The 22,974-nt window shown below is 54.1% G+C and overlaps 5 protein-coding genes across 5 annotated transcripts; 4 read left to right on the top strand and 1 right to left on the bottom strand.

The window, feature by feature from the left end:
• Positions 1 to 5,165: 5,165 nt before the first annotated feature.
• Positions 5,166 to 6,272, top strand: ISF_08418 (hypothetical protein; the record flags this gene model as incomplete). Its single annotated transcript, XM_018852021.1, has 1 exon — positions 5,166 to 6,272. One exon carries the CDS (start codon positions 5,166 to 5,168, stop codon positions 6,270 to 6,272), a length of 1,107 nt encoding a protein of 368 aa, XP_018700764.1.
• A 5,531-nt stretch (positions 6,273 to 11,803) lies between these two features.
• ISF_08417 (glycogen synthase) lies at positions 11,804 to 14,178 on the top strand (the record flags this gene model as incomplete). Its single annotated transcript, XM_018852020.1, has 5 exons — positions 11,804 to 11,885; positions 11,947 to 12,044; positions 12,097 to 12,372; positions 12,427 to 13,991; positions 14,067 to 14,178. The coding sequence occupies 5 exons, from the start codon at positions 11,804 to 11,806 to the stop codon at positions 14,176 to 14,178; spliced, it is 2,133 nt and encodes a 710-aa protein (XP_018700763.1).
• Positions 14,179 to 14,684: 506 nt separating this feature from the next.
• On the bottom strand, positions 14,685 to 17,303 carry ISF_08416 (ferric reductase; the record flags this gene model as incomplete). The annotated part of the gene is made up of 1 exon (XM_018852019.1): positions 14,685 to 17,303. The coding sequence occupies one exon, from the start codon at positions 17,301 to 17,303 to the stop codon at positions 14,685 to 14,687; it is 2,619 nt and encodes an 872-aa protein (XP_018700762.1).
• A 2,118-nt stretch (positions 17,304 to 19,421) lies between these two features.
• ISF_08415 (ribosomal protein S5 domain 2-type fold domain containing protein) lies at positions 19,422 to 20,447 on the top strand (the record flags this gene model as incomplete). Its single annotated transcript, XM_018852018.1, has 1 exon — positions 19,422 to 20,447. One exon carries the CDS (start codon positions 19,422 to 19,424, stop codon positions 20,445 to 20,447), a length of 1,026 nt encoding a protein of 341 aa, XP_018700761.1.
• Positions 20,448 to 20,938: 491 nt separating this feature from the next.
• ISF_08414 (rab proteins geranylgeranyltransferase component A) lies at positions 20,939 to 22,761 on the top strand (the record flags this gene model as incomplete). The annotated part of the gene is made up of 3 exons (XM_018852017.1): positions 20,939 to 21,012; positions 21,115 to 22,196; positions 22,403 to 22,761. 3 exons carry the CDS (start codon positions 20,939 to 20,941, stop codon positions 22,759 to 22,761), a joined length of 1,515 nt encoding a protein of 504 aa, XP_018700760.1.
• Positions 22,762 to 22,974: the final 213 nt, after the last annotated feature.

Here is a 22,974-nt window from a genome sequence, read left to right as displayed (position 1 = left end):
GGGGGCGTGGAAGCGCCCTGCTTGGAATGATAATGGTACCACGAAACATTCCAGGCGATTCGCAAAGTACACAGTGCTGCGTTTGAACCTGGAGTGGTGAGATACATGCAGTCCCAGGCAAGGGAGACCAGCAGCAGGATGGGAAGGAAAAAAAAAAGGCCTCTTGTCTCTTGTTTAGAGGTGACCCAACCTCATGATTGTCGGGTGGCGAGGAAACGAGTGGCTGTCGATTCTTCGTCCTTGCATCATTGGTTGGGAGGAGAGAGGAGAGTTTGAACAAGGTTGGTGTGGCTGGGAGGGCCAGAAAACGAGATGGCAGAGACACCAGCCGCAGGAAGCAAGCCACAACCAGCAGATCCACGTGTGAAGTTTGGGTGGAGCATGTGGGGGATTTCATTGTGGCGAGTGTGTGCTCCATCGCGGGGGAGGCAAGCGCTGTGGCTTACGCGTGGCCAGCATTCTGTGGCTTGACGGTCCCTCTGCCTCTGCCGGGTATGACGCCATGTGCTGTGGGAGGATGGATACAGGCTCGTAAGGCTAACTAACCCCTAGTAGGGACGGCCGCCGCCGCCTTGGGGCTGGTTGCTAAATACAGGTACCTGCAACACTGTGGCGCTAGCCTTTCGGGCGCGCCCAAAGTCCATCAAAGGTGGTCGATCAGGCAGACTTTCTTACACTGTGTATACAGTGCACACATGCGGAGGCAGCTGCGTCTCGTCCGTCGTGAGAAGTGTATTTTCCATCTCACTGCATTCCGAGTTGGGGGCTTGAAAGAAGAAAAGGAACGAATTGACAAATAAAGAAGGGAAAAAGAAAAAAAGAAAAAATGAAGACAAGAAGAAAAATCGCCAAGGCTGCCATGTGTCCAGGCTGGTGGCCCCTTGCTGGTGCTACGATGGCGACACCACCAATTGCTACCGCCGCCACCACCCACGGTGACGGGTTGGTGGTTGGTTGCACTGTGCGCTTGTTTTACACTGGCAACACCGAGTGTATTAGACAAGAGGGCTGCTACGTGCAGAATCTTTTTTCTCCCTGACGGCCTGCAGTGCAACGTCTTCCACGCACAAGTGTGTGTGGGTGCAGAAGCAAGCGAAGCAACAAGCCGGAAGGGCGGCGGCGGCGTCCATCTTTGAAAGATGACACAGACGAAAACGAGGCGCTCGCTGGGACGTGGATGCATAATGTTCGATTCTTAAATTTCCGAAGCTGCGACGGAACGCATGTCATCTTTGAGCCCGAGCGCTGAGGCACCGGTATCTCGCAGCGCACACCAAAGGTCGGACGATCTCTACACACGCAGAGTGTGAGGGAACCGTTTCGTCGAACCGGTTTTTACCAATTAAAAAGGGTCGGGGGGGGGGGGGGGGGTTTAACTCCTCCGCCCTCCATACGATCGCCCTAGTAAAAGAGGAATCGAGTTCGAGGGATGGATGGGTATATACTTCCCTTATCGTGTGTAAACCTGAGGCTGTAAATTTGTCTTAGTTGGGCAAGTCTTGGTGCAGAACCCCTTCGACACGGACAGGAAAAAGGTGCTGGCGTCAAGTGACTTGGCCCGTATGACGGTACGAAGAAGGGTTCGTCGGTTCAGCCTCGTTGCAGCTTCCTGCGCCCCAAACTTGGATTTAGTTATTTGTACCACTGCGGAGGAGGTTAGCAAAGTTGCAAAAGAGAGACGGAGATCATGATGATCTCACCGAGACGGCAGGACAGCAGGACATCTCTGTGTGCGTATGTGTGCTCTGCAGATGTTTAGTAGTCCGTGAACCCATTACACTCAGCGGCTGACTCGGAATTTGGCTCTTCAAGAAATGCCGACGTGAAGCACGTACATGGACACTGTACGAGTTACATGAGAGCGATGGCTGGCGAGCCAAGTCTGAGCCGCCCTGCTTGTCGCACTGCCCTGGTGGTGGGCGCATGCATCAACTCGAACCGAGTCGTTGCTTTTTCTTTCTAATCAACTTCTTCGCATTTTCTGCCCTTGGTGGCTTGGGCCATTTACGGTGGGAAATGGAAGGATGGGCAGTGATGCGCCCGTATCTGTCCAAGACGACGCCGACTAACGACCAGTGCATTTGTCGCATGTGCATGTACCGTGCGACCATGATGCCATGATGGAGGTACGGATACACTGAGAGTTGACCGGCCATGTTCCAGCAAGTCAAGAGGACGATGGGCAGTTCGGCCGATTCATGGACTCTCGGCATCAATGCACCTATAACTAGTTAATGTCTAGTCCCAATGGTACGTTCATTTTATGGTTTCTCATTCCAAACATATTCTATGTGCGATGCCAGGTGGCATGGGCTTCTGCGAGTTCATCATGGCGTGCGGGCCAAGTTCCAGGCGCATTGTGTTCAGAGAATGAGGCATAGCGCGATGGAAGCTATCGAAATTCCAAAACTGAAAAATTGGACGATAGAGCATGAATAATGAGGGGTAATAAAGAAAGAATATTATTCCAGGGCAGTTGTTGGTGAAACACAGATACACTTAACGGCATGTAATAATGCAAGGAACTGTTACTCCTGTACCAGTTCTGTAGCGAGACTTTCGCTTGTGCCTGGCCTAGGCGGCGTTCGCGCCAGGGATCTTACAGGCCGGCGCAGAACGCCGTTCGGGGCGGCACATGAGCTAACAATAGTCAGGCGAGCTACTAGAGAGGCATTATCTGCACAGTATTAAGACGACTCGCCGATAGACAGTTTTCATGGGAGATGCACACAGATCAGTGAAGGGTAGGCAGGTAGAAGTGGCGATAACTGACAGCGTTGAGATGCCGCCCTGGTTGTGGGAGCCTCCAATCAGAACTCGTGGACAGTGCGTATCCAAGAGGCGATCCCTCGCCAATTCTCAACTCCTCCTCAGATCACACACGGTGTGGCCTCCTTGGACCCTCCAGCTACACTAGCTGCCGGAGACGCCCCCCCTTTGGGTCAGGCGGGAACGGATTCACAAAGGATGTGGTGGTCGTGATTGGCGAGGACGAGCTGGCGGGGTTCTCAAGAGCTAGGGAAAAAGGCGGACAGCTTGTTGCAAAGGGGGCAGGTTGATGGATGCGATTGGCGAGGAGGCAAGATGCTGGTGGCGCGAGCTGATGGGAACTGGCGAACAATACATCTCAATCAAGAATGATCAAGGGCACACTGGGTACAACTAGATCTGTCCTCAAGTTGGTTGAAGAAAAGTCAGCTCTCGGCTATTTCAAGACAGAGAAGAAGAAGCGGTAAAGGGCTGGGAAAATCATGATTGTCAAGAGGAGTGGGTTTCGATGGAACGCTGCAATGCAGCATGCAGGCCCATCTTGAGTGGCGTGCTGTCGATTGTTACTGGGCAAGTGGGCATTGTTCTTTGTGTCTTCGTGTCGGTGTTGGTAACTGGAAGCGGAATCTTCGTCCTCACGGTAATGTGGTTTTCCGCCCACGCCAAGCGTCCTCGACCTGCAAAGTACTCAGGGTCACCAACCCTCGATTGAGACAATTGCTAAAAACTCAGTAAATGCCCACCAAGCCTATGATTCAAAGGTCAGAGTCGAACGCAAGGGAGTGACGTACAGGTCCCCATAGGATCAGGATCGGAGCAAGTTTCCAAAAAGGAAGCATATTGGTAGCCTGATCGCTGCTTGTTCCTGGGGAAGAAGAAAAACCCCCATGGATAGTCAAACTGTAGCGGAGATTTTTTTCAAGCATGGCGAGAAAAAGGAAACCAACATGTTTCCGATTGCGTGAGCATTGAGCAAGGAGCTGGATAGCGTTTGGGATGATTTTGCTTTTTTCCCCTCCTTGACTGATGGCTCAAATGTGGCTGCAACTGGCCGCATCACACGCACCACCACTACCGCCACCGTCACACAGCTCTCCAAGAATGGAATTTGCTAGCTTTCTTATTAGGGCGGCGAAGGAAGGGGCCATTTGAAACAGCGAAGAGGTGTGTGTGGCGGCGTGGTGGTGAGGCAAGTCTGTGACGAGATATTGGATGTTCATAAGCGGAATGGGAATGAACCAGTCAATGTTGTAACAGAGTCTGCGACAGGTGAACGGGATGGGATGAGATGGGTGGTTTGAGGGACGGCGATGTTCTTGGAAGCTGGCATGTCGGGGGTTGTTGGTGTGTGTGGACGTGTTTGGTGATGGATGAGCAGCGAGCAGCGAGCAGCGAGCAGCCAGCCCCTTGATCTTTCTTCCTGTGGCTGTGGCGGGCAGGGAGAGGAGAGGGCCAAACTGGTTGGTTGCTTGACTGCCGCGATGACTGAATGGTCCGCACTGCTCCATTGTCTTGAATTTTTACCGGCATCTCTTCCTTTCATCCATTGTATTTATTGAATTTATTAATTAATTAATTAATCCCTTATTTTTAATGTTTTAATCATCCTGCTCAACAGCCAACTCCACCAAGCCAAGCAACAAGCTCCTCTTGCTCCTGTTCTTTTACGACCAGGGGACCCCCGACCCAAAAAACGGGCCCCGCAAGTACACAGTGCGCCATATTCCCATCTGGCACCGTCTTTTGCACCACCACCCACCTGCCGCCAATGCCTGCATACCAGCCGGTGGAACGGCTTGATTGATATACAGCCCACCCCTCCGCCGGCCACCACCTCCCAGCCCTCGATCTTTTTTGCTCTGGTACTCTTCTTCCTCTTCTTCCCTGGCCATCCTAAACATTTTGCATTCTTTGCAAAAAGGGCCCCTCTCTTTTCTTCTTTTCTCAACCGTCTTCTCTTTACCTGGCTGGGCCTGTAGGCGTTTTGCCTTGTTTCTCCCAGACTACGCACTATTCACCTTTACATTCCTTTCCTTCTCTCTCGTACAACACGCCCCTCTGTCGACTCGCTCCTACCGTTCTGTCCGCCACGACTCGATCATAATCGCGGATCAGCTGATATTTCATTCTCGAGTCTTGTGTTTCCGAACCGCGTTGTCCTAAACAACAAAAAGAGTACCGCGTTGGGCGTACTCTTGGCGTCTCGCCAAGCTACCGTCACCCGTTTACACTTGGATGCACAAGCATCACCATCAGGTGTACTAGGACCCCGTCACACAACAATACACCGTGTTTGTCTATGGTTGGCTTCACCTCGACGGCACCACTCCCGATTTGAACAAGGCCGACTCACCACCACAATACACTCCCCGCCAACCGGCTTCGAAAAGCTCAACATGTCTCTCGTCGAGCTGTCACGTCCTGCCACCCTCCCCGCCGCCTCCATTCCAGACAACCACACCGCGTCACAGCTCCAATCCACTTATAACTCGTCTACTTGCAGTTCGCCTCGTCCTCGTTCACTTTCATTGTCTATTGAACAAGCTATGACTCCTACTGCTACAACCACAACTACCAACAGTCCAGTCATTGGCGACATCAGCGACGACATGCTTTCAATACACTCCACCAAGAGCGAGTCCTTCGTGTCCGCCACCACCAGTGCACCTGCTCTACCCGAGAAAAGCGCTCTGCGAGTCTCGAGGCTCCTCGCCACCCTCCCGCAGAAGCTGCCTGAGGACCGCCCTGTCCTCACCCACGCTGCGCCTCACCTCGTCTACCTGTCGTCCGAGGAAGACGGCTCGTCATCAGCCGACGACCTCTCCGACCTCGACTCCTTTGACTCGGACAGCGAAGAGTCTCTCGACGGCTTCGCCTCCCGGGGCGAGTTTGCCCGCGCCGTCTCCGTTGTCTTCTCAGGCAAGCCCTCGGTGGTCAATCTCACCGGCCGCAGCACCTCGCTTACATCGCTTCGACGCACCTCGACCGACTCTTCCCTGCGTTTGACCACAACCGAGCCCGTGCTCGGCCGCATGCGTTCTACCTCTGCCACCTCCTCCACCACCAGCCTTAGCCACCCGCCTCGGTCAAGCAGCATGACCATGAGCGCGGACAAGCGCCGCCCGAAGTTCCTCAACGTCGACCCTTTTGCCGCCAGCAAGGACGACGCGGAGAGCCTCAAGGCACCCAAGACGCCGACCGCCATGTTCTCTCGCGCCTTTAGCAGTCTGGTCAAGAAGCGAAGCCGCCCTACGCTGACTCCCGTCACCCGTGAGGACCTGGTCCGCATGGAGCAGGTTGGCGAAGAGACTGCCGAAGATGACGAGTCCGTCTCGCCCAAGTCGACGCAGGCTGGACCCATCAAGTACCAGGATATCGTGACCACCGCCAAGAAGAACGCCCAGCAGCCCACACCTTCGCCCGCCACGCCCACATCACCAAACGGTGGTAAGAATGGCATCCGCGGCTTTTCGTTAAGCCGACGGATGAGCGTTCGCGCATGAGCATTTGCGCAAAGCATTTGCATTGAAGCACACTATATCATGGATATGTGGCGTTTCTTGTTATATCCATTCATGGCTGTTCATTTGTTTACGGCGCTGGTCGGCATCTTTTCTTTACAATCCTTTACTCGATTACACTCCACTTCGGCGCACAGGGCATACAGGACAGTACAGCGCAGGGACATTGGCACATAAAATGTGTTGATTTTATTTATTTATTTATTATGGGTAACGGATTCTGCAAGGTGTTTTTCTTGTTTCTTTTCTTTTTATAATATCTTATACTATTCTTGTTGATAAGAATGACTACTGGGCAAGAATGCCTCTGAGAAGGCCAGGCGTTTTGTTCAGGCGACCCGCTTTGGGTTTATGAATAGTTGACTTTGAATTGACTCGCAGCTGCGACTTGACTCTTATATTCTATTATGCTATTGCTCGCGCGAACTTGCCTGTGATTCACTGTTATGCTTGTTGACTCGGTCCTGTAAAGTCTAAAATCACCATGACATCCTGGCGGAGCCTCAACCTGCGTTGGGAGGGGGGCTGCATGAGGGAGGGTGTTAGCCGAGTTCTTGGCATGGAAGCTTGTCTGTCTTTTTTTAGGAGCCGGGATAAAAGTACCATCATGTAATACACCATGCTAATCCTGGAAAAGAAGCGGAAGGGGAACAAAAAAGATTTCGCTTGTCATACGAACGAAAGAGGATCCTGAGCAATGCAACATCATCTACTTGTACTTTTCACAGTGTGTAGATGGCAAACCGATTAGCGTTGAACATTGGAATACGGATCAACTTGGTTGGATGGTGGTTTTGACGTGCGTCGACGGTGACTGGTCGAAGCTGGACCCGGGATTTCGTATTCATGCAAAGTCCGTCCACCGGCCGGAAGCTAAAAAAACCCCATGCAGCCCGACGATGTGTCCCGTGTATGCAGGCAGGCCGAAGGTACATGTGTGGCGCATCCTCGCCTTGGGAGTCGAAAAAAACTTGCCTTTTACCGGTACAAGCTGGCCATCTATTTTTACCTGTGGTTGTTAGACATGCTCTTTTCTTTTCTTTTTTCTTCCCCGGAAATGATGGCGATGTTGGTCTGGTGGTATCTCGAAAAAAGTAAAAAAAAAAAAGAGCTATTCTTGTACGCGGCCGGGGGGGGAGAGGAGAATGGTTTAGCTCGATTCCTCTGCCAAGTTGGTTACACACGAAAAGAGAGAGAGAGAGAGAGAGAGAGAGAAAGACGCGCAAAGGGGGTAGCTGGTTCTGGAGGTAGTAAGGTAGGGCTGGAAGGACGAGCGCAAAGGCAAAAATACTGTTGCTCGGTGGACAGTCAGATGGGCAAAGACAGCTCAGACAACGGTGACAGTGGTGAGACGGGCAGAAATGAGGTCATCGGAGCTTTCTGTCCCTCGCTGCGCTCTGTTAGCTGTCCCTTCCACGTGCTTCAGTGTCAAAGCGCCGGGGAGGTCTGTGGTCGATAGCGAATGAATGTTGACTTGAGCCGATCTTGCTTTCTTTTTGGAAGGGCACTGTGTACATGACGATGGAGAAAAGGTTCTTATTCCCAATCATCCTCTTTCATCTATTTTCCCTTTGCGTACGATGTTTGCGTGGGTTGATTTGTTAGCCTCGTCCGGCAGCCTTGCCCGTTTTGGCGCGCGTTGAAAGAAAAACGCGTCAAAATTTACAATCTATTCGAATTAATTAAGCTTGCTTTATCCGTTAGTAGTTCATCTCGGGACAGGTCCGAGAAGAGATTGTCGGGCGATACTGGTTGCACCGGAACTACATGTCTAAAGTTTGAGTATTTCGTAAATGTGACTGTCGCTACGGGTATGCAGCCACGGATTCTCAACAGACATCTCCCGACTTTGAGGTACATATGGGAAATGCTTCCTTTTCGCGTCTGGAACATGTGTTGCCCAGGATTAAGCAAAAAAGTGCCGCGTCCCCGCCAGCGCCAGGGGAAAATTTGACGACAAGGCCATGGAATAAATGTCTTGCTCTCGCTTGGTAGTGCCGGGCTTGTATCCGTCTTTTGCTCTTTTTGCGAAAAAGTTCCTACTCAGTACTGCCCGCTTATTATTTTCCCGGATGGCACGAATACGGGTGTACGTCAGCTGTCATTTATTTGCTCGTTGGTTGTGAGGCCAACACGGCAAGGAATGAGGCCATGAACAAGAAAATTCCAATATCGAAGGCGCAAGGCTCCAGAGCTCCATGATAACGGATACAATGACTTTGTATAAAACAAAGCCAAAGCTCGGACCAAGCCCTCCCTCCCCTGGTCACGTTGGCGTGATTTATGGGTTCTGGCGAAATTAACCAGACGAGAAAGCGCAAGGCTCCTCTCAAGATGGGCTTTTGGCAGAGAATGCGCTAGGCTGATCATGGGATTAGCGGCGAACCCATGATGTGCATGAGGATACAGATAGTCAGGGGAACCAAAACGGTTCCTTCTCGGGGCCAGGGGCCAAGGGGCCGTGCGAAGGGGGGGGGGGGGGGGGGTCAGGTCAGTTCTTGGTCGCACAGTGTGGTGAGGAGAGGGCGGTACCTGAACCTGGCCGTGATAATCTTACGAACCTGGTCGCGATCCTGGACGGCTGGGAACTATCTAGGCAGCGAGCCAGGGTCCGGTGAACTCGTCACTTTGTTTCTGCAGGATCCGCGACGATGCTGGGCTGGACCCTGTCCGGGGAAATGAAAGGGATCGTCGTACTTTTCGGATTTCAGGTTGTTCATGTATTCGAAGCATTACTTAATCGCGAACGCGGCGCAGCTGCAGAACATGTTCGTTCGATCGAAAGTTGACTTGTTGGGATTTCGTTTGCTCCGACAAAAAACCATTCGTTCGGATGGCGGACAAGGTGTGCAAGATTGCAGTGCGGGGCGCATACGGCAAGCTGCAGCACAGCACGGCACAGCATGGCACAGACACACACAGTGCCTCGTCATTGCAGCTCGGCGTGCAGCGGAAGACGGAAGATCAGTTTGGAAAAAGGCCCAGAAAGTCCGGTATCTCATTTCATTCCTTGACCCGATATGTGCCGTGCCACGGCTTGTGTATCCGATGCACGGCCGATGGGCACATGCGGGTGCTGCATCGCGAGGCTGTTTGTATGTATGTACCTACATACATACCTTATGTGCAAGCACTGTGCTGTTGTTCAGCTGCGTCCTGCGGAAAAAACGCAATGATTGAACTGCTCTACAGCGAGCGCATGAATTTATCGATACGTCAGGAGTTGCGCCCAGATGCGCGCTTCAAACAAGTCGTCGTCGACACACCAGGTTGACAGCTTCAACAGACCAAGTTGACGCGGGGTTTGTTTCAAGTCTGACACTGGTCTCGTTTGCACCAAGGCGGGATAAAACACTCTGCACCGGACGTTGAAGATGCGATGCGATGCGCATGCTGCTTGGATGCGCTGAATTGTTTCGTGGGATTGTGAGGCTCCAAAGATTACCCGAAACCTGTTGAAGCTGGCGCTTGTGAAGCCATTTCCGACGATGATGAGGGGCGCGCGTCTGAAACACGCCTGGCTATATTACGGATTAGTTGCGGATGAGGATGGCTCTGCAAAGGTAAATGGTAAAACGTAAAAAAACGAGAGAGACGAGCACGTGGGACAAGCGGTCTACAGTTGCGCAAGTAGACTTTTCCAAGAGTAACTGTGAGCTAATTGCTTCATGTCGTACGTCGGTCGGGGAGAGGAGATAAAGATGAATCTATCGAGGTTCAATCCAATGACGCAGGAAATCGCCCAGCTCTGTTTGATGGATGTTGGCCATCAGTCAGTCAGTATGCCTCTGTTTTGCTTTCTGTTAATGCTTGGTCCGACTTTGGCGACAGACGAGAAGGACGCCGGTATTTTTACATATTCACCAATATTGAAACATTAGGGTGATGCCGCCAATTCTGATCATGGACAAGTCATCGGCACGCCTCTCGAGGTGCTGCTGATGCGAGGGTAGAGTTGCAAAAGACATCTTGCCCGCCTAACACTGCCGAAGGAGAGGCGTCGGATACGCCCGAACGAAAAGAGAGAGGACCTATCCCGCTTGGAGCTCATAAATAGAGTGCAATTCTGCGAAAGCAAGTGTCGTGGGCAGAATTCTCTGATATTCCGGCAGCTCTTCTTCCAAGGTGGACTTGTGCGCGGCGGGCATGAGCTTGACGGCAGCCTATATGGCCAGGTGCGGAGTCTCGGAAAGCCACAGAAAAATTTTCCCTTTGCATATGTAGCTGAGGTAGTATTTCACCCGCCAATAAAGATCAAGGTCGGTGAGGATCAAGTCAGGAAGTGAGGCAAATCTCCAACTCCGAGGACCCGGAGCCGTGGCGGAGAGGCTTGCGCTAGTGGGTGCTTTGAAGGTGGGGTCGCCCGACTCCGGTGATCGGCCGGGGCTGGGAAACAGCTTGGTAGACAAAGAACCCATCATATTTCAGTGGATTGTACAAGGAGAAAAAAGTGACAGCTTCTCGGTGACGGGAAAAGGGATAGAAGCGCATTCCTCGCCTGATGCCGTGAAATATGAGCTCAACAGCCCAACCGTTGGCACGGCTGGCTGCGAGGGAGGAGGAAACCTTTTCACTGGACAAGCGAGATGACAAGCCCAACGACGGACGGGCCGGCCGAGCGCTAACCCAAGGAGCAGAATTTGACCGAAAAACTTGGTTGGGTGGCGGCTGGCTGGGCTGGCGGTCGGCCGACTAACTAGGTAGTGAGAGGGGATCGATGTTGAATCTCGAGTAATGCGTTGAGGGAAATAAGGGACAATGAGGAGACATGAGGAGAAGGATAGATCCAGCTTCGGCCCTATTCATCATCAGAGCAGCTACCAACCCCAGGTTGGCAGGTATCGCCAACCTGTTCTGGCTTAGGTACATAAGCCTCAAGATCCAAGGTTTTTAACGCAAATTCAGGTCCTGCGGCTGGGGCTTCAGCGCTAAATACCCCAGACCCGCCCTGAAGCTCCCCGCTAAAACTCACCGTCCAGGCGCTGTGGTTTGCTGGATTCTGCTTGCTCTGGCGTCTTTAGTGGTTCGTCGGCGCAGGCCTTCAGGGTTGAGGTTGGCCCATTGGCTGCCCGGCCAGCGCGCTCCAGCCTGCCAGCCATCATCCCATCCCCCATGGTCCTGGTCACCGGCCTCCAGCTTCTTTGCCCAGCCTCGACAACTCCGGCGTCGCCCCCTCCTCTCTCTCTCTCTCCATCTGCGCGGTAATCTTCTCTTCCTTTTTTCCTCTCTTCATCATACCGCAATCCTTTGCAATTCCCTCCTTCGTCGGCTGCGTACCTAACAATCGCCCAATCCCGTACCGCCCCCACGATAGCTTGTCCGCATCCGCACAAACGCAGCTAAGCTCCACGGAACGAGATACTTTTTGCGTGGCGTGCTTCCCCTCATCTCGAGCTCGACTCCAAACTCGCCAACGCGAACCCAACACAAGATCAAACGCTGCTGCCTTAAGCTTCTCCTAGCTCGAACCAAGATATCTTCTCGTCACTTGTTGGCTTCCCCAATCCGTCGCCATGGCCTCCAACGGTGACAAGCCAACCCGTGACGTCAAGAACCACCTCCTCTTTGAAATCGCCACCGAGGTTGCTCATAGAGGTATTATTGCCTCTCGCTCCCACAACGACCATCCCAATGACACTGCTAACCTAGCTACTAGTCGGTGGCATCTACTCCGTCATCAAGTCCAAGGCTCCCGTCACCACTGCAGAGTATGGCGACCGCTACACCCTCATCGGTCCCCTCGACCACCAATCGGTAAGGCTTGGCTTCCCAATGGCTCGGCGCACGTCTTCTGACAATACCACAGGCTGCCGTCGAGGTGGAAGAGATGGAGCCTAATACTCCCGAGCTTGCCACCACTCTCCAGGCCATGAAGGACCGCGGCATCGGCTACATGTATGGCCGCTGGCTCATTGAGGGCGCCCCGCGCGTTTTGCTCTTCGACACCAAGACGGCCTACGGCTACTTGGACGACTGGAAGGGTGATCTGTGGAACGTTGCCAGCATTCCATCTCCCCCTAGCGACGACGAGACCAACGAGGCTATTGTCTTCGGCTACCTGGTAGCTTGGTTCCTCGGAGAGGTATGCTGCATACACCATGCTACTCCCTGTCAACACATATACTAACATGACCAGTTTGTGTGTCACGAGAAATCCAAGGCCGTCATTGCGCACTTCCATGAGTGGCTCGCCGGAGTCGCCCTGCCCCTGACCAAGAAGCGCCGCATCGACGTCACCACCATCTTCACCACCCACGCGACCCTCCTCGGCCGATACCTCTGCGCCGGCTCTGTCGACTTTTACAACAACCTCCAAAACTTTGACGTCGACGCCGAGGCTGGCAAGCGCGGCATCTACCACCGCTACTGCATCGAACGCGCCGCCGCACATTCATGCGACGTCTTCACCACCGTCTCCCACATCACCGCCTTCGAGTCGGAGCATCTGCTCAAGCGCAAACCTGATGGCGTCCTGCCCAACGGCCTCAACGTGACAAAGTTCTCCGCTGTCCACGAGTTCCAGAACTTGCATCAAGTTTACAAGGAAAAGATCCATGACTTTGTCCGTGGGCACTTCTACGGCCACTACGACTTTGAGCCCGACAACACCATCTACGTCTTCACGGCTGGCCGTTATGAGTTCCGAAACAAGGGTGTCGACATGTTCATCGAGTCGCTCGCCCGCCTCAACCACCGCCTCAAGGCTGCCGGCAGCAACATCACCGTCGTCGCATTCATCATCATGCCCGCCAAGACGACCTCGCTCACCGTCGAGGCCCTCAAGGGCCAGGCTGTCATCAAGTCCCTGCGTGACACCACTCTCGTCATTGAGCAGAGCATCGGCCGACGCATGTTCGAGCGCTCGCTGAAGTGGCATGAGGGCGACCCCATGCCTGACGAGAAGGAGCTCATCTCCAGCCAGGACCGTGTGCTCCTCCGCCGGCGCCTGTTCGCCATGAAGAGGCACGGCCTTCCCCCGATTGTCACCCACAACATGGTCAACGATCATGAAGACCCCGTCCTCAACCAGATCCGTCGTGTGCAGCTCTTCAACCACCCCACCGACCGCGTCAAGGTCGTATTCCACCCCGAGTTCCTCAACTCGGCTAACCCCGTTCTTCCCCTCGACTACGACGACTTTGTCCGCGGCTGCCACCTTGGCGTCTTCGCGTCCTACTACGAGCCCTGGGGCTACACCCCGGCCGAGTGTACCGTCATGGGCGTTCCCAGCATCACGACCAACCTCTCCGGCTTCGGCTGCTACATGGAGGAGCTCATCGAGAACTCAAGCGACTACGGCATCTACATCGTCGACCGCCGCACCAGGGGCGTCGACGACTCGGTCAACGAGCTCACCGGCCACATGTTTGACTTTTGCGGCAAGTCGCGCCGCCAGCGCATCAACCAGCGCAACCGCACCGAGCGCCTCTCGGACCTGCTCGACTGGAAGCGCATGGGCATGGAGTACGTCAAGGCCCGCCAGCTCGCCCTGCGCCGCGCCTACCCGGACTCGTTTGGCGCCGAGGACGACGTCGCCGACGAGGACTACATCCCTGGCGTCGAGCAAAAGATTTCTCGCCCCTTTTCCGTGCCCGGCTCCCCCAAGGACCGCGCGGGCATGATGACGCCCGGTGACTTTGCGAGCCTGCAGGAGGGTCGCGAGGGGCTGAACACTGAGGACTATGTTGCTTGGAAGCTTCCGTAAGTGACGCACTGCATATCAAGCGCGAGACTTGATGCATTCTTTTGCTTTGCATGCTAACTTTGAATTGATAGCGCCGAGGAAGACCCCGACGAGTACCCCTTCCCGCTGACGCTGCGCACCAAGCAGCCCGGCACGGGCTCTCTCAGCCCAGCGGCGCCCGCGCCCCTCTCGGACAACAACTAGTAGCGAAGGCGATGACGAGGAGGCGCAGTGGTGGATTTTATCGTGATGGGATAGGAAAAAATCGGGGGTGTACGGGCTTGGTTGGAATGGTTGCTGTGTAGCAAGGGGCGGCTTTTTCTAAACTATGGGGGAACGGGAGAGGGATGCTCTCTTTTGTATGTCTTTTTGTATTAGGTACCTTTTTTTGTTCTACTTACTATTCTCAAATTAAGCGACAACTGCATCTTCACCTTTTGTATGCTAATGGGGACGCTTGGTGATGGCAAGTCCTGGAGCGCAGTCCTGGAGAACTCATCTTGGGTACGTCCGACTTGAAAGGGAGCGAGGTCTTCTTTCACAATGGAGAGAGAGTTTGTTTTGCCAAAATGATATATTGAGAGGAAGGAGAAGCAATGGGCTTCAGCAGCTTTCCACACGTTTCTAATGATCCCATTGCAAGGAGAAATACAGTCATTGAAGCAAGAAGAAGAAAATAAAGGAAAGCCAAACGCTGCGCGAGTACTAGTCTACAAAGCATAATTCTCCGTGTGCAGGAAAATCTCCTCGAGCTCGTCGTCGCCCCAAATCTCCGCCTGCAGGCGCGCCACCGTGTTGGCGACGCCGACGCGCATGGCCGGCGGCCCGCAGACGAAGACGGCGGTGCGCCGACCGAGGATGCCGCGGCCGTCAGCGCCGCCCGTAGCCCACTGCCGCAGCATGTAGCCGAGCTCCGGGCGGCCGTACTCGAGCGACCAGCCGCCGTCGATAGCGTGGGGCACGGGGAACGCGGACCGCATCAGGTTCTTCTGGAACTCGGTCGGCGTCTCGGGGAAGCCAAAGTCGAACCCCGACGGCGGGCCAAAGGTGGACGTCGGTCGCGGGGCGCGGGGCGCGGCGGTTGGTAGGTTGGTGGTGCGTAGGTGTGCGAGCTCCGGGGAGTCCGGCGCGGCGGCGGCGGCTTCGGCCTCGGCGCGGAGGGCGCCGGGCGCGTAGTTGAAGTGCGGTGGGTTCTCACGATGCAGAGGTGGGAAGTGGAACTCGGTGTCTGGGGGAGGAACCTGCGCAGGCTGGTCCTGGTCGAGCTTTTTGTCGACGGGGAAGCCGTTGGCATTGAGTGGCCGTTGCGATTCGTCGTGCTGCTCGAATTGCTGCAGGGACTGCTGCTGCGGGTGTTGTTGGTGATGATGAGGCAGATGCGGTTGAAGGTACTTTTGTGGTGGGAGGGCGGTGATTTTGTCCTCGTTCTCGGCGCGGAGCTCACGCTCACGCTCGGGGTCGCCCTTGGCCTCGTCGTAGATGAGGGCCGAATTGCGCTTAGATGCAACGCCGGCGACGAAGCCGTCGAGCTTGTTGTGTAACAGGTGGGAGAGCTGTCGCTTATGCGACGCCGAGCCGGCGACCATCCCGTTGATGGGCGCTGCCATCTGGGTGTCGGTAGCATTATGGCGATCACGCACTGCCGAGGTGACGAAGAACTTGCACGTCACGCTCTCTGGCGGCGCCGACTCGCGGCATAGACTCAGCTCATCGCGGAACCACTGCATCGAGTCCATCTTCTTCATGGCCCAGACAACCACCACCTTGCGCGTGATGGCCTTGCCGTCGCGCATGCGCTTGATGAGGTTGAGCAGCTGTGACATGACCGACGTGATGCCGCTGCCGCCTGCAATCAGGATGCACGTGTCAAAGGCGGCGAGGTCGCGCCGCATGCCGCCGTAGGGCCCGTCCAGGAAGGCACGGTAGGTGTGGAAGGGCCCATTCTGCAGCGCCGTATCGAGGAGCTTCTTGGTGAAGCCACCATAAGGGCGGAACACCAGGACACAGTCTCGGTAGTCTTGGCCGTATTCCGAGGGGAAGTCCTCGCTGCAGAGGGACGAGATGGTGAAGGGATGATTCTCGAATATGGAAATGGCGGGCATTCGTAGATATACATATTGACCAGGTCGCCAGCGCATCTGCGTAGGAACAGTGACTTTGATGCAGTTCTCAGCCATGAGTGTTACAGCAGCTTCGTCGCCAACCATGAAAGACAGCCGCCAGGGCCGTACCCAGTTGAGACGAAGGAAGCGCATCATGTAGCACACGAACCAGATTGCAAGGCTGGCGTACAAGTAACTCCAAGACATGAGGAAGTTTTTCGTGTGCCAGAATAGTAGAGCGGTGTACACGACGCCGGCTGGGATGTGCAGAATCACAAAGGTCTCATACGCGACTCTGCGGATCCAGGGTAACGATGCCACGCATAGCCAAATGAGGGGAACAATACAGGCGATTCCGGTACCATAGATGATGCCGGTGCCGTCGGGAAAGAGCTTGTAGAATACCTTCATGCCGTCATCTTCCCAAACAGGCTGAATGTAAAAGGGAATCATGTGGACTAGTGCCAGGAACAAGCAGAGATAGCTGAGCCACCGGTGCATGACATTGAGCCTCTCTGGACCGATGCCAATAACAAGGGTCAGCAGGTTGGCCTTCATGCTGGTGGCGATGATCCAAGGCGTCAATGCGACAGAGATCATGCCGGCTCTGACCGCAAGCGGGGGTGATCCGAACTGGATGCTTTGCCAGTACAAAGGCTGCTGGAGAAAGCAATAGAGCGTGACAAAAACGACGGCAATGAAGGAACATGCCAGGACGGCGAGCGAAGAGAAGGTGAAGCGGTACTTGAAAATGACGATGTCAGGGATGGGCCTATAAAAGATCCATCTGAACAAAGCAAGAGTGTCGTTGACGATGCCGACGGAAGAAAAGTGTGCTTTTGGTCGGAATTGCTTCTCGCCAATATTGGGGCCCTCGGGAAAGAATTGTGAGCTTTCTCCGCTTCGAAGAGCCGAGAGAAAGACGTCAGAGTCGACATTGTAAGTTTCTCTGTAATGGTTTTCCAGCTCTTGCTTATAGATGGCTTGGCGGATCTTGTCTTGCCAAAAGTGCCATATACGCACGATGACAACGGACAAGACGAGAGAGAGGGCAAAATATGTCCATCCTAGTCCGTATTTTCCTGATTTGGACCAGGGATCGACGACATTGGCCTGTACGAGACCTGGCGGGCTGGTCGGCGTAAGCGGTATGTTGATGCGTCTCGACAAGTTGGAAGCTGTATTTCCAATTGCACCGCCGATCCAGTGGCCGTAAAAGCGAGCCATTTCGACCGGCGACTTGGACTCAGAAACCTTTGTCGGCGCAAGAGAGATGCATCTATTCTGAACGGGAAGCGTGCGTCGCTCGTGTCGCTATGCGTGCAGTCTGAGCAAAACGCATTTGCTACTGCCCGGTGCAGTGTCCTAGTTAAGCTGTCCAGCAGAGGTTGTCATGTATTCCAGCTTTCTGCTGGCTGGAAATGAAAGGCAATTAAGGCGGCGCGCAAGAAGCCAGGGACGGCCAGATCGTGAATCGTCATGCAAAAAGGATCGAGGTATGGAAAGCGGATAGTTTGGTGGTGCTCTGGGAATAAAGGAATGGGCTAGTTACGATGTGCAGGGTGTGGCTAGACGGAGAAATATACAAGAGCTCTTGACGGCGGGAGGGGCCCCTCAGAGACATGCTGGGAACCGGATGCAGAGGGCAGAGCAGTCAACCAGAGGAGCTCGATCGGACACTAATCTTCAGGGTTTCACTGACGGCGGACACCTTGGCCGGATGCTGGCCAAGTTTGCAAGGTTGCACATGGTGAGGAGCACCCAGGACGAAAGTGACGAGGGCCCGGGGAGCAACATGAATGGCTCCGCTGTGAACCGTCGGGCTATGCATAGCCAAGTGGCCGAGACAGCGAGCGGCTGGGATCACGTTTAGATTGGCTGAGTTGGGAGGAGCTAACGTGATGGATGGTTGAACTTGCTGCTTGGCTGGACGAGGGCCGCAGGGTGCCTGTGACATTGGCAGGGGTCAGGCGAAAGGTGATCGTCACACGAACTCACGGAGTCGGTAGGTAGTTCTGAGCGATGCGGGACGGTGAATGGTAGAGCTGGCGCGGGGCAGAATGTGACGAGGCTTGCATGTGCAGCAACTAGTCGCGGGAATGGTGTGAAGACCCTGTCTTGGTGGGAAGATAGGCTGTCTGTTTGACCAGAGACTGTTTTCGAGTCGATTTGGTTTGCTTGACTCGTAGCATTTAGATCGATCTTAGAGCTCATCTGATTAAGAGGTCACCTTGGGAGCTTTTCGTCGACGAAAAAAGTGACAGTCCTGTAAAGCAATCTTTCTTGTTAGCTGCGAGGAACGTGTACTCGACTGAACGCCCACCGAGATGAGCATCTGGGTCAATTCGTTACACGAGTGGAGAAATGGCTATCCGGATGGGCGGCAGGTAGCCAACGAGGCTGGGTGAGGTGATATTGAGCCATTTAGCGATGAAAACGGGTATCGCCAACGGCTCCAGACGAGGCAAGGATGGATGCAAGTAATGGGTTGATGCTAATGAAGAAGAGGGGGATATTTCAATCGGCAGGTCACAATATTGAGCAAACTGGGGGGTGGCGGGAGCTAACAAACGGGCGGCTATAGCGGCGCTCTGATTCGCCCAGAGTGTCAAGGATTATAGATGGCCACCTGCCAGCCAAGCAAAGCCCTCTGATACTACTCCGTAATTCAAGGAAACAAGAGCTGGCTGACAAGGTTGAGAGAATATTCAATTTCGAATAACTGCTAATGCTGAGTCAACTGACGGAATATAAGCCGCTATTTAGCAGGGGTTGTGTTGTATTATTAGTGCAAGCTACGGGGTACTGTGCACATATCACTGGCGTTTTCTCATGGACTTCTGTTTTTGTAAAACCTCGATCTGGTTATGGGAATCCGTAGCAATTTATCTGGATAGTCATCTTGTAAGAACCAACAAAAAGTTACCAGATAGGTGGTTCGTACGCCTGTTACGCCGAGTTGTATCGCCCCGCCAGCTTCAACAGCGTGACGAGCTCCAGCGGTTTCGGTTAGAACTAACCTACCCCGAGTTCATCTCAACGCGGACAATTCGAACATATTTATTGCATTCAGACTTATAAGAACTCTGAATGTTATGAATCCAGCGACAATGTATTTAGCTAACAAAGGACCAGCTTCTGGCGCAAAAACATGTCGCCATTGACCACGGCATCTCGTCGTCTTCTTAGCCCCACCTCGCCCAGTCGAGTTTTCTACCCCAAGAAGAGAAGCTTGCTCAATTTTCAAGAGTTTCCAATCAGCCTCCCACGCTTCATCTGGCTGTGTTCTTAAACCAACCAGAATCAAATCTTTTAAAGGCCTATTTCCGCATCTAAATCACAACCATGCCAGAGGTAGGACTGTCACGCGCCACCTTTGCGAAGCTTTCACCGCACCCATACCTCCTCGCCAACCTCGAGCCCTCCAACCAAGACATTCCACCCGCGCGAAGCAACGGCCGCGCCCCCGACGAAGCCCGCACACCCGAAGTGAACCTTTCCTCGCTCTCGCACGCCCATGGCAGCTCTCTGGTGAGGATTGGCGACACGACGGCCATCTGCGGCGTCCGCGGCGAGACCATCCTGACGGCCAACATCCCCAACTACCGCGCCTCCAACGCCGCATCGGAGCTGCGCGACTACGACCTGCTCGTCCCCAACATTGAGCTGGCGACTGGCTCCTCTCCCCAGAACCTCCCGGGTGGCCCGCCCTCGACACTCGCTCAGACGCTCAGCACGAGAGTCTACTCGCTTCTACACAGCTCCCAGCTGCTCGACGCGGCCGACTTTCGCATATGGCACACACAAACGGCGGACCTGACGGCGGCTGACGACGAGGAGATGCAGGATGCAGATGCGGATGCGGATGGTGAAGACCAGGCTCAATTCAACAACGAGCGCCAGGTCATTGCCTACTGGGTGCTCTACATTGATATATTCTTCATCTCCCTTGACGGAAACCAGTTTGATGCTGCCTGGGCCGCAACGCTAGCTGCACTGCGGGATACGAAGCTACCGCGAGCTCGGTACGATCCTGATAGCGAGCTGATTGTCTGCTCTAGAAAGGATCCGAAGCCACTGTCCTTGAATGGCTTCCCGATTGCCTGCACAGCGGCCGTATTTACCGGCAAGGAAACGGATCGCCCGACCGAGGGCAAGTACTGGGTTCTAGTCGATCCCGATACGTTGGAGGAGTCGCTCTGTGATGAGTCGCTCACAGTAGTCGCGGATTGCAGCGGAGGAACTACGAGCTTGCTATCCGTTTCAAAACACGGCGGCACTGTCTTGACGCCGAAGCATCTGCGGTCGAAACAGCTGCTTGGCTTTGTCGAGAAGCGGTGGAAGGGGTTCGCCGATGCCATGTCGGTATAGGATAGCATAAATCAAGACTACTATGATACCCAATTGCAGGACCCTTCGAAGAATAGTTGTCCTTGCCTGGGAAAGAAGCTACAAATGTGGCCGGCTGTATGGCCCGACGAAACACAAGCGAATTTTATGTAGTAAAATGTATCAACCATTCGAACCACCCTTTCAGACTTTATTCTAGGGCAGTAGATACCGGCCGACAGCTTACTCTACCACTCATTTCAAATAAAATCGCAGCGCCACGGGCCAGAGGCCGAAGACGCCGCGGAGGATAATTTGAGGCGAGCGGATAGAGAAGGAGAGAAAAAGCCAGGAGAAGTTCCCACTCGACTGAGCGAACTTTGTGGGCGCTGCCAAACAATGGAGCTGCTCGCCTGAGGCAGCACCCCCACTTCACTAAACGACTTTCCACGCCAGAATTTCAACCCAAACTTTTCTCCCTTCTTTCTTTTTCCTCTTCCACCTCGCTCCATCACAGCAGGCCTTGCGCAAGCATGGAATCCCTCTCAGACACTGATTGGGATGTAGTCATCAGCGGCACGGGACTTCAGCAGTCCCTATTTGCCCTGTAAGCTTGGATTCCATCAAAACAGAGGCGTACAGATGTCTACCCCCGAGGAGAACTCTGGATTTTTTTCTGACTGACCCCGTGCTGGGAACGTTCAAAAAGGGCCCTTTCGCGATCAGGCAAGAACATTCTCCACGTCGACGCCCAAGGCTACTATGGGCAACACGAAGCTGCCTTCAGCCTCCAAGAGGTGGACGCCTGGGCTGCCCGGCATGCTTCCCCAGACGCGACTGGACTTTTTCGCGCCGTCGAGGTGACCAAGGCGGAAGATGGCCTGCCGTCGCCGCGGGCCTACAGCCTGGCGCTCGCACCACAGCTCATCCACGCTCGGTCCGAGCTTCTCGGCAAGCTCGTCTCGTCCAAGGCCTTTCGGCAAATTGAGTTCCAGGCTGTCGGGTCGTTCTTTATCTTCCAGCGCGGAACGTCGAAAGACGCGACGATGCCTGTCCTCGCTCGCATTCCGTCAACGCGAGAAGACGTCTTCTCGAGCACAGCGATTCCGGTCCGAGCGAAGCGGTCGCTGATGAAGTTCCTCAAGTTCGTCCTCGCTTACGAGTCAGAGCCGCAGGCGGAACTTTGGAAGCCACACGCTGACAAGCCGCTCGCTGAGTTCCTAGCCTCCCAGTTCAACCTTGATGCTACGCTGCAGTCCTATATCATCACCTTGACTCTCAGCCTCGATGGGAACATTGCGGTCGAAGATGGACTGGCGGTCATCAGTCGCCATCTGAGCTCGATGGGTGTATTTGGCGCTGGCTTCGCGGCCGTCTACCCGAAATGGGGCGGCCTATCTGAAGTCTGTCAGGTGGGCTGTCGTGCTGCTGCCGTTGGCGGTGCTGTGTACATGCTCGGCACTGGCATCACAGGCGTTGCAAAGCGAGAGAACGAGTCAGCCTGGATGGACATTTCTCTCTCCAACGACACGGTCGTGAAGACGAAGAAATTAGTCCGTGGTTCAGAAACCAGTCCTGAAAAGGCCGTGTGCCTGACGCGAACCACAGCTGTGGTTGCAGCCGCCCTGCCAAAATTATTCGAAGCAGTGGTTGAAGGGTCGCCGACCCCGTCCGCCACTGTCATAGCATTCCCTACCGGCTCAGTGTCTGACGGCAATGGACATACTTCAGAGTATCCCATTTACGCTATGGTCCACTCGAGCGACACGGGGGAATGCCCTACTGGTCAATGTAAGTTGAAGACTTTTTCTTACCATCTCCATTTTTGCACCTGCAAACTCTATAGTGTCCGGATGAACAACACTTTATGAATACTTATCTACATTGTCTGACTACAATGACGATCAATCTTCTGACAACCTGATTGACACTATCCCATTGCACCTTTTCTCTGCATTTATTGGCATCGGCACGCTTGCTAACCACATTCGCGTCAGGTATCGTCTATCTAAGCACCATTTCCACAGCCTCGTCCAAGGCGCTCTTGGAGACGGCACTGTTATCACTCTTACACGCCGCTACTGCCGTTGGGGGCCAGGCGATCCCTGAAGTTGTCTATAAGCTGCAGTACGAGCAAGTAGGCGCGAAAACGCCCTCGTTGGACGTGGATGAAGAAGGCATCGTAACTTTCGGCGCTCCAGTGCTAGACTTGGCGTTTCGCGATACCACGCTGCAGCCCGTCCGCCAGGCCTGGGAGAAGCTCACCGGCTTGGCGGGTGAGGAGGCCGACGCCGAGTATTATGTGTTCGAAGACCGCGAAGGCGTAGATGACGAAGACGACGTGTTTGACGGTTAGAATGTATCACGCATGTCCATGTGGATGGGCGTGCATTAATGAATAATATCAATTTTTGGCATTCGCACATTAACTACTTGATAAATTGTGCCATTTCATATGCTGTTAGCTAAACACTTGCATACTGTATCAAAGTCTGTTGTCCCATATTCCCGACGTGATCCACGAAAGTCCGATCACCAGCCAGCCTTGTTACTATATAGTTCTTCCCCA

Source organism: Cordyceps fumosorosea, assembly GCF_001636725.1.
Source record: "Cordyceps fumosorosea ARSEF 2679 chromosome Unknown scaffold_30, whole genome shotgun sequence".
NCBI classification, from domain to species: Eukaryota; Fungi; Ascomycota; class Sordariomycetes; order Hypocreales; family Cordycipitaceae; genus Cordyceps; species Cordyceps fumosorosea.
This window is presented reverse-complemented; position numbering and strand designations above follow the sequence as displayed.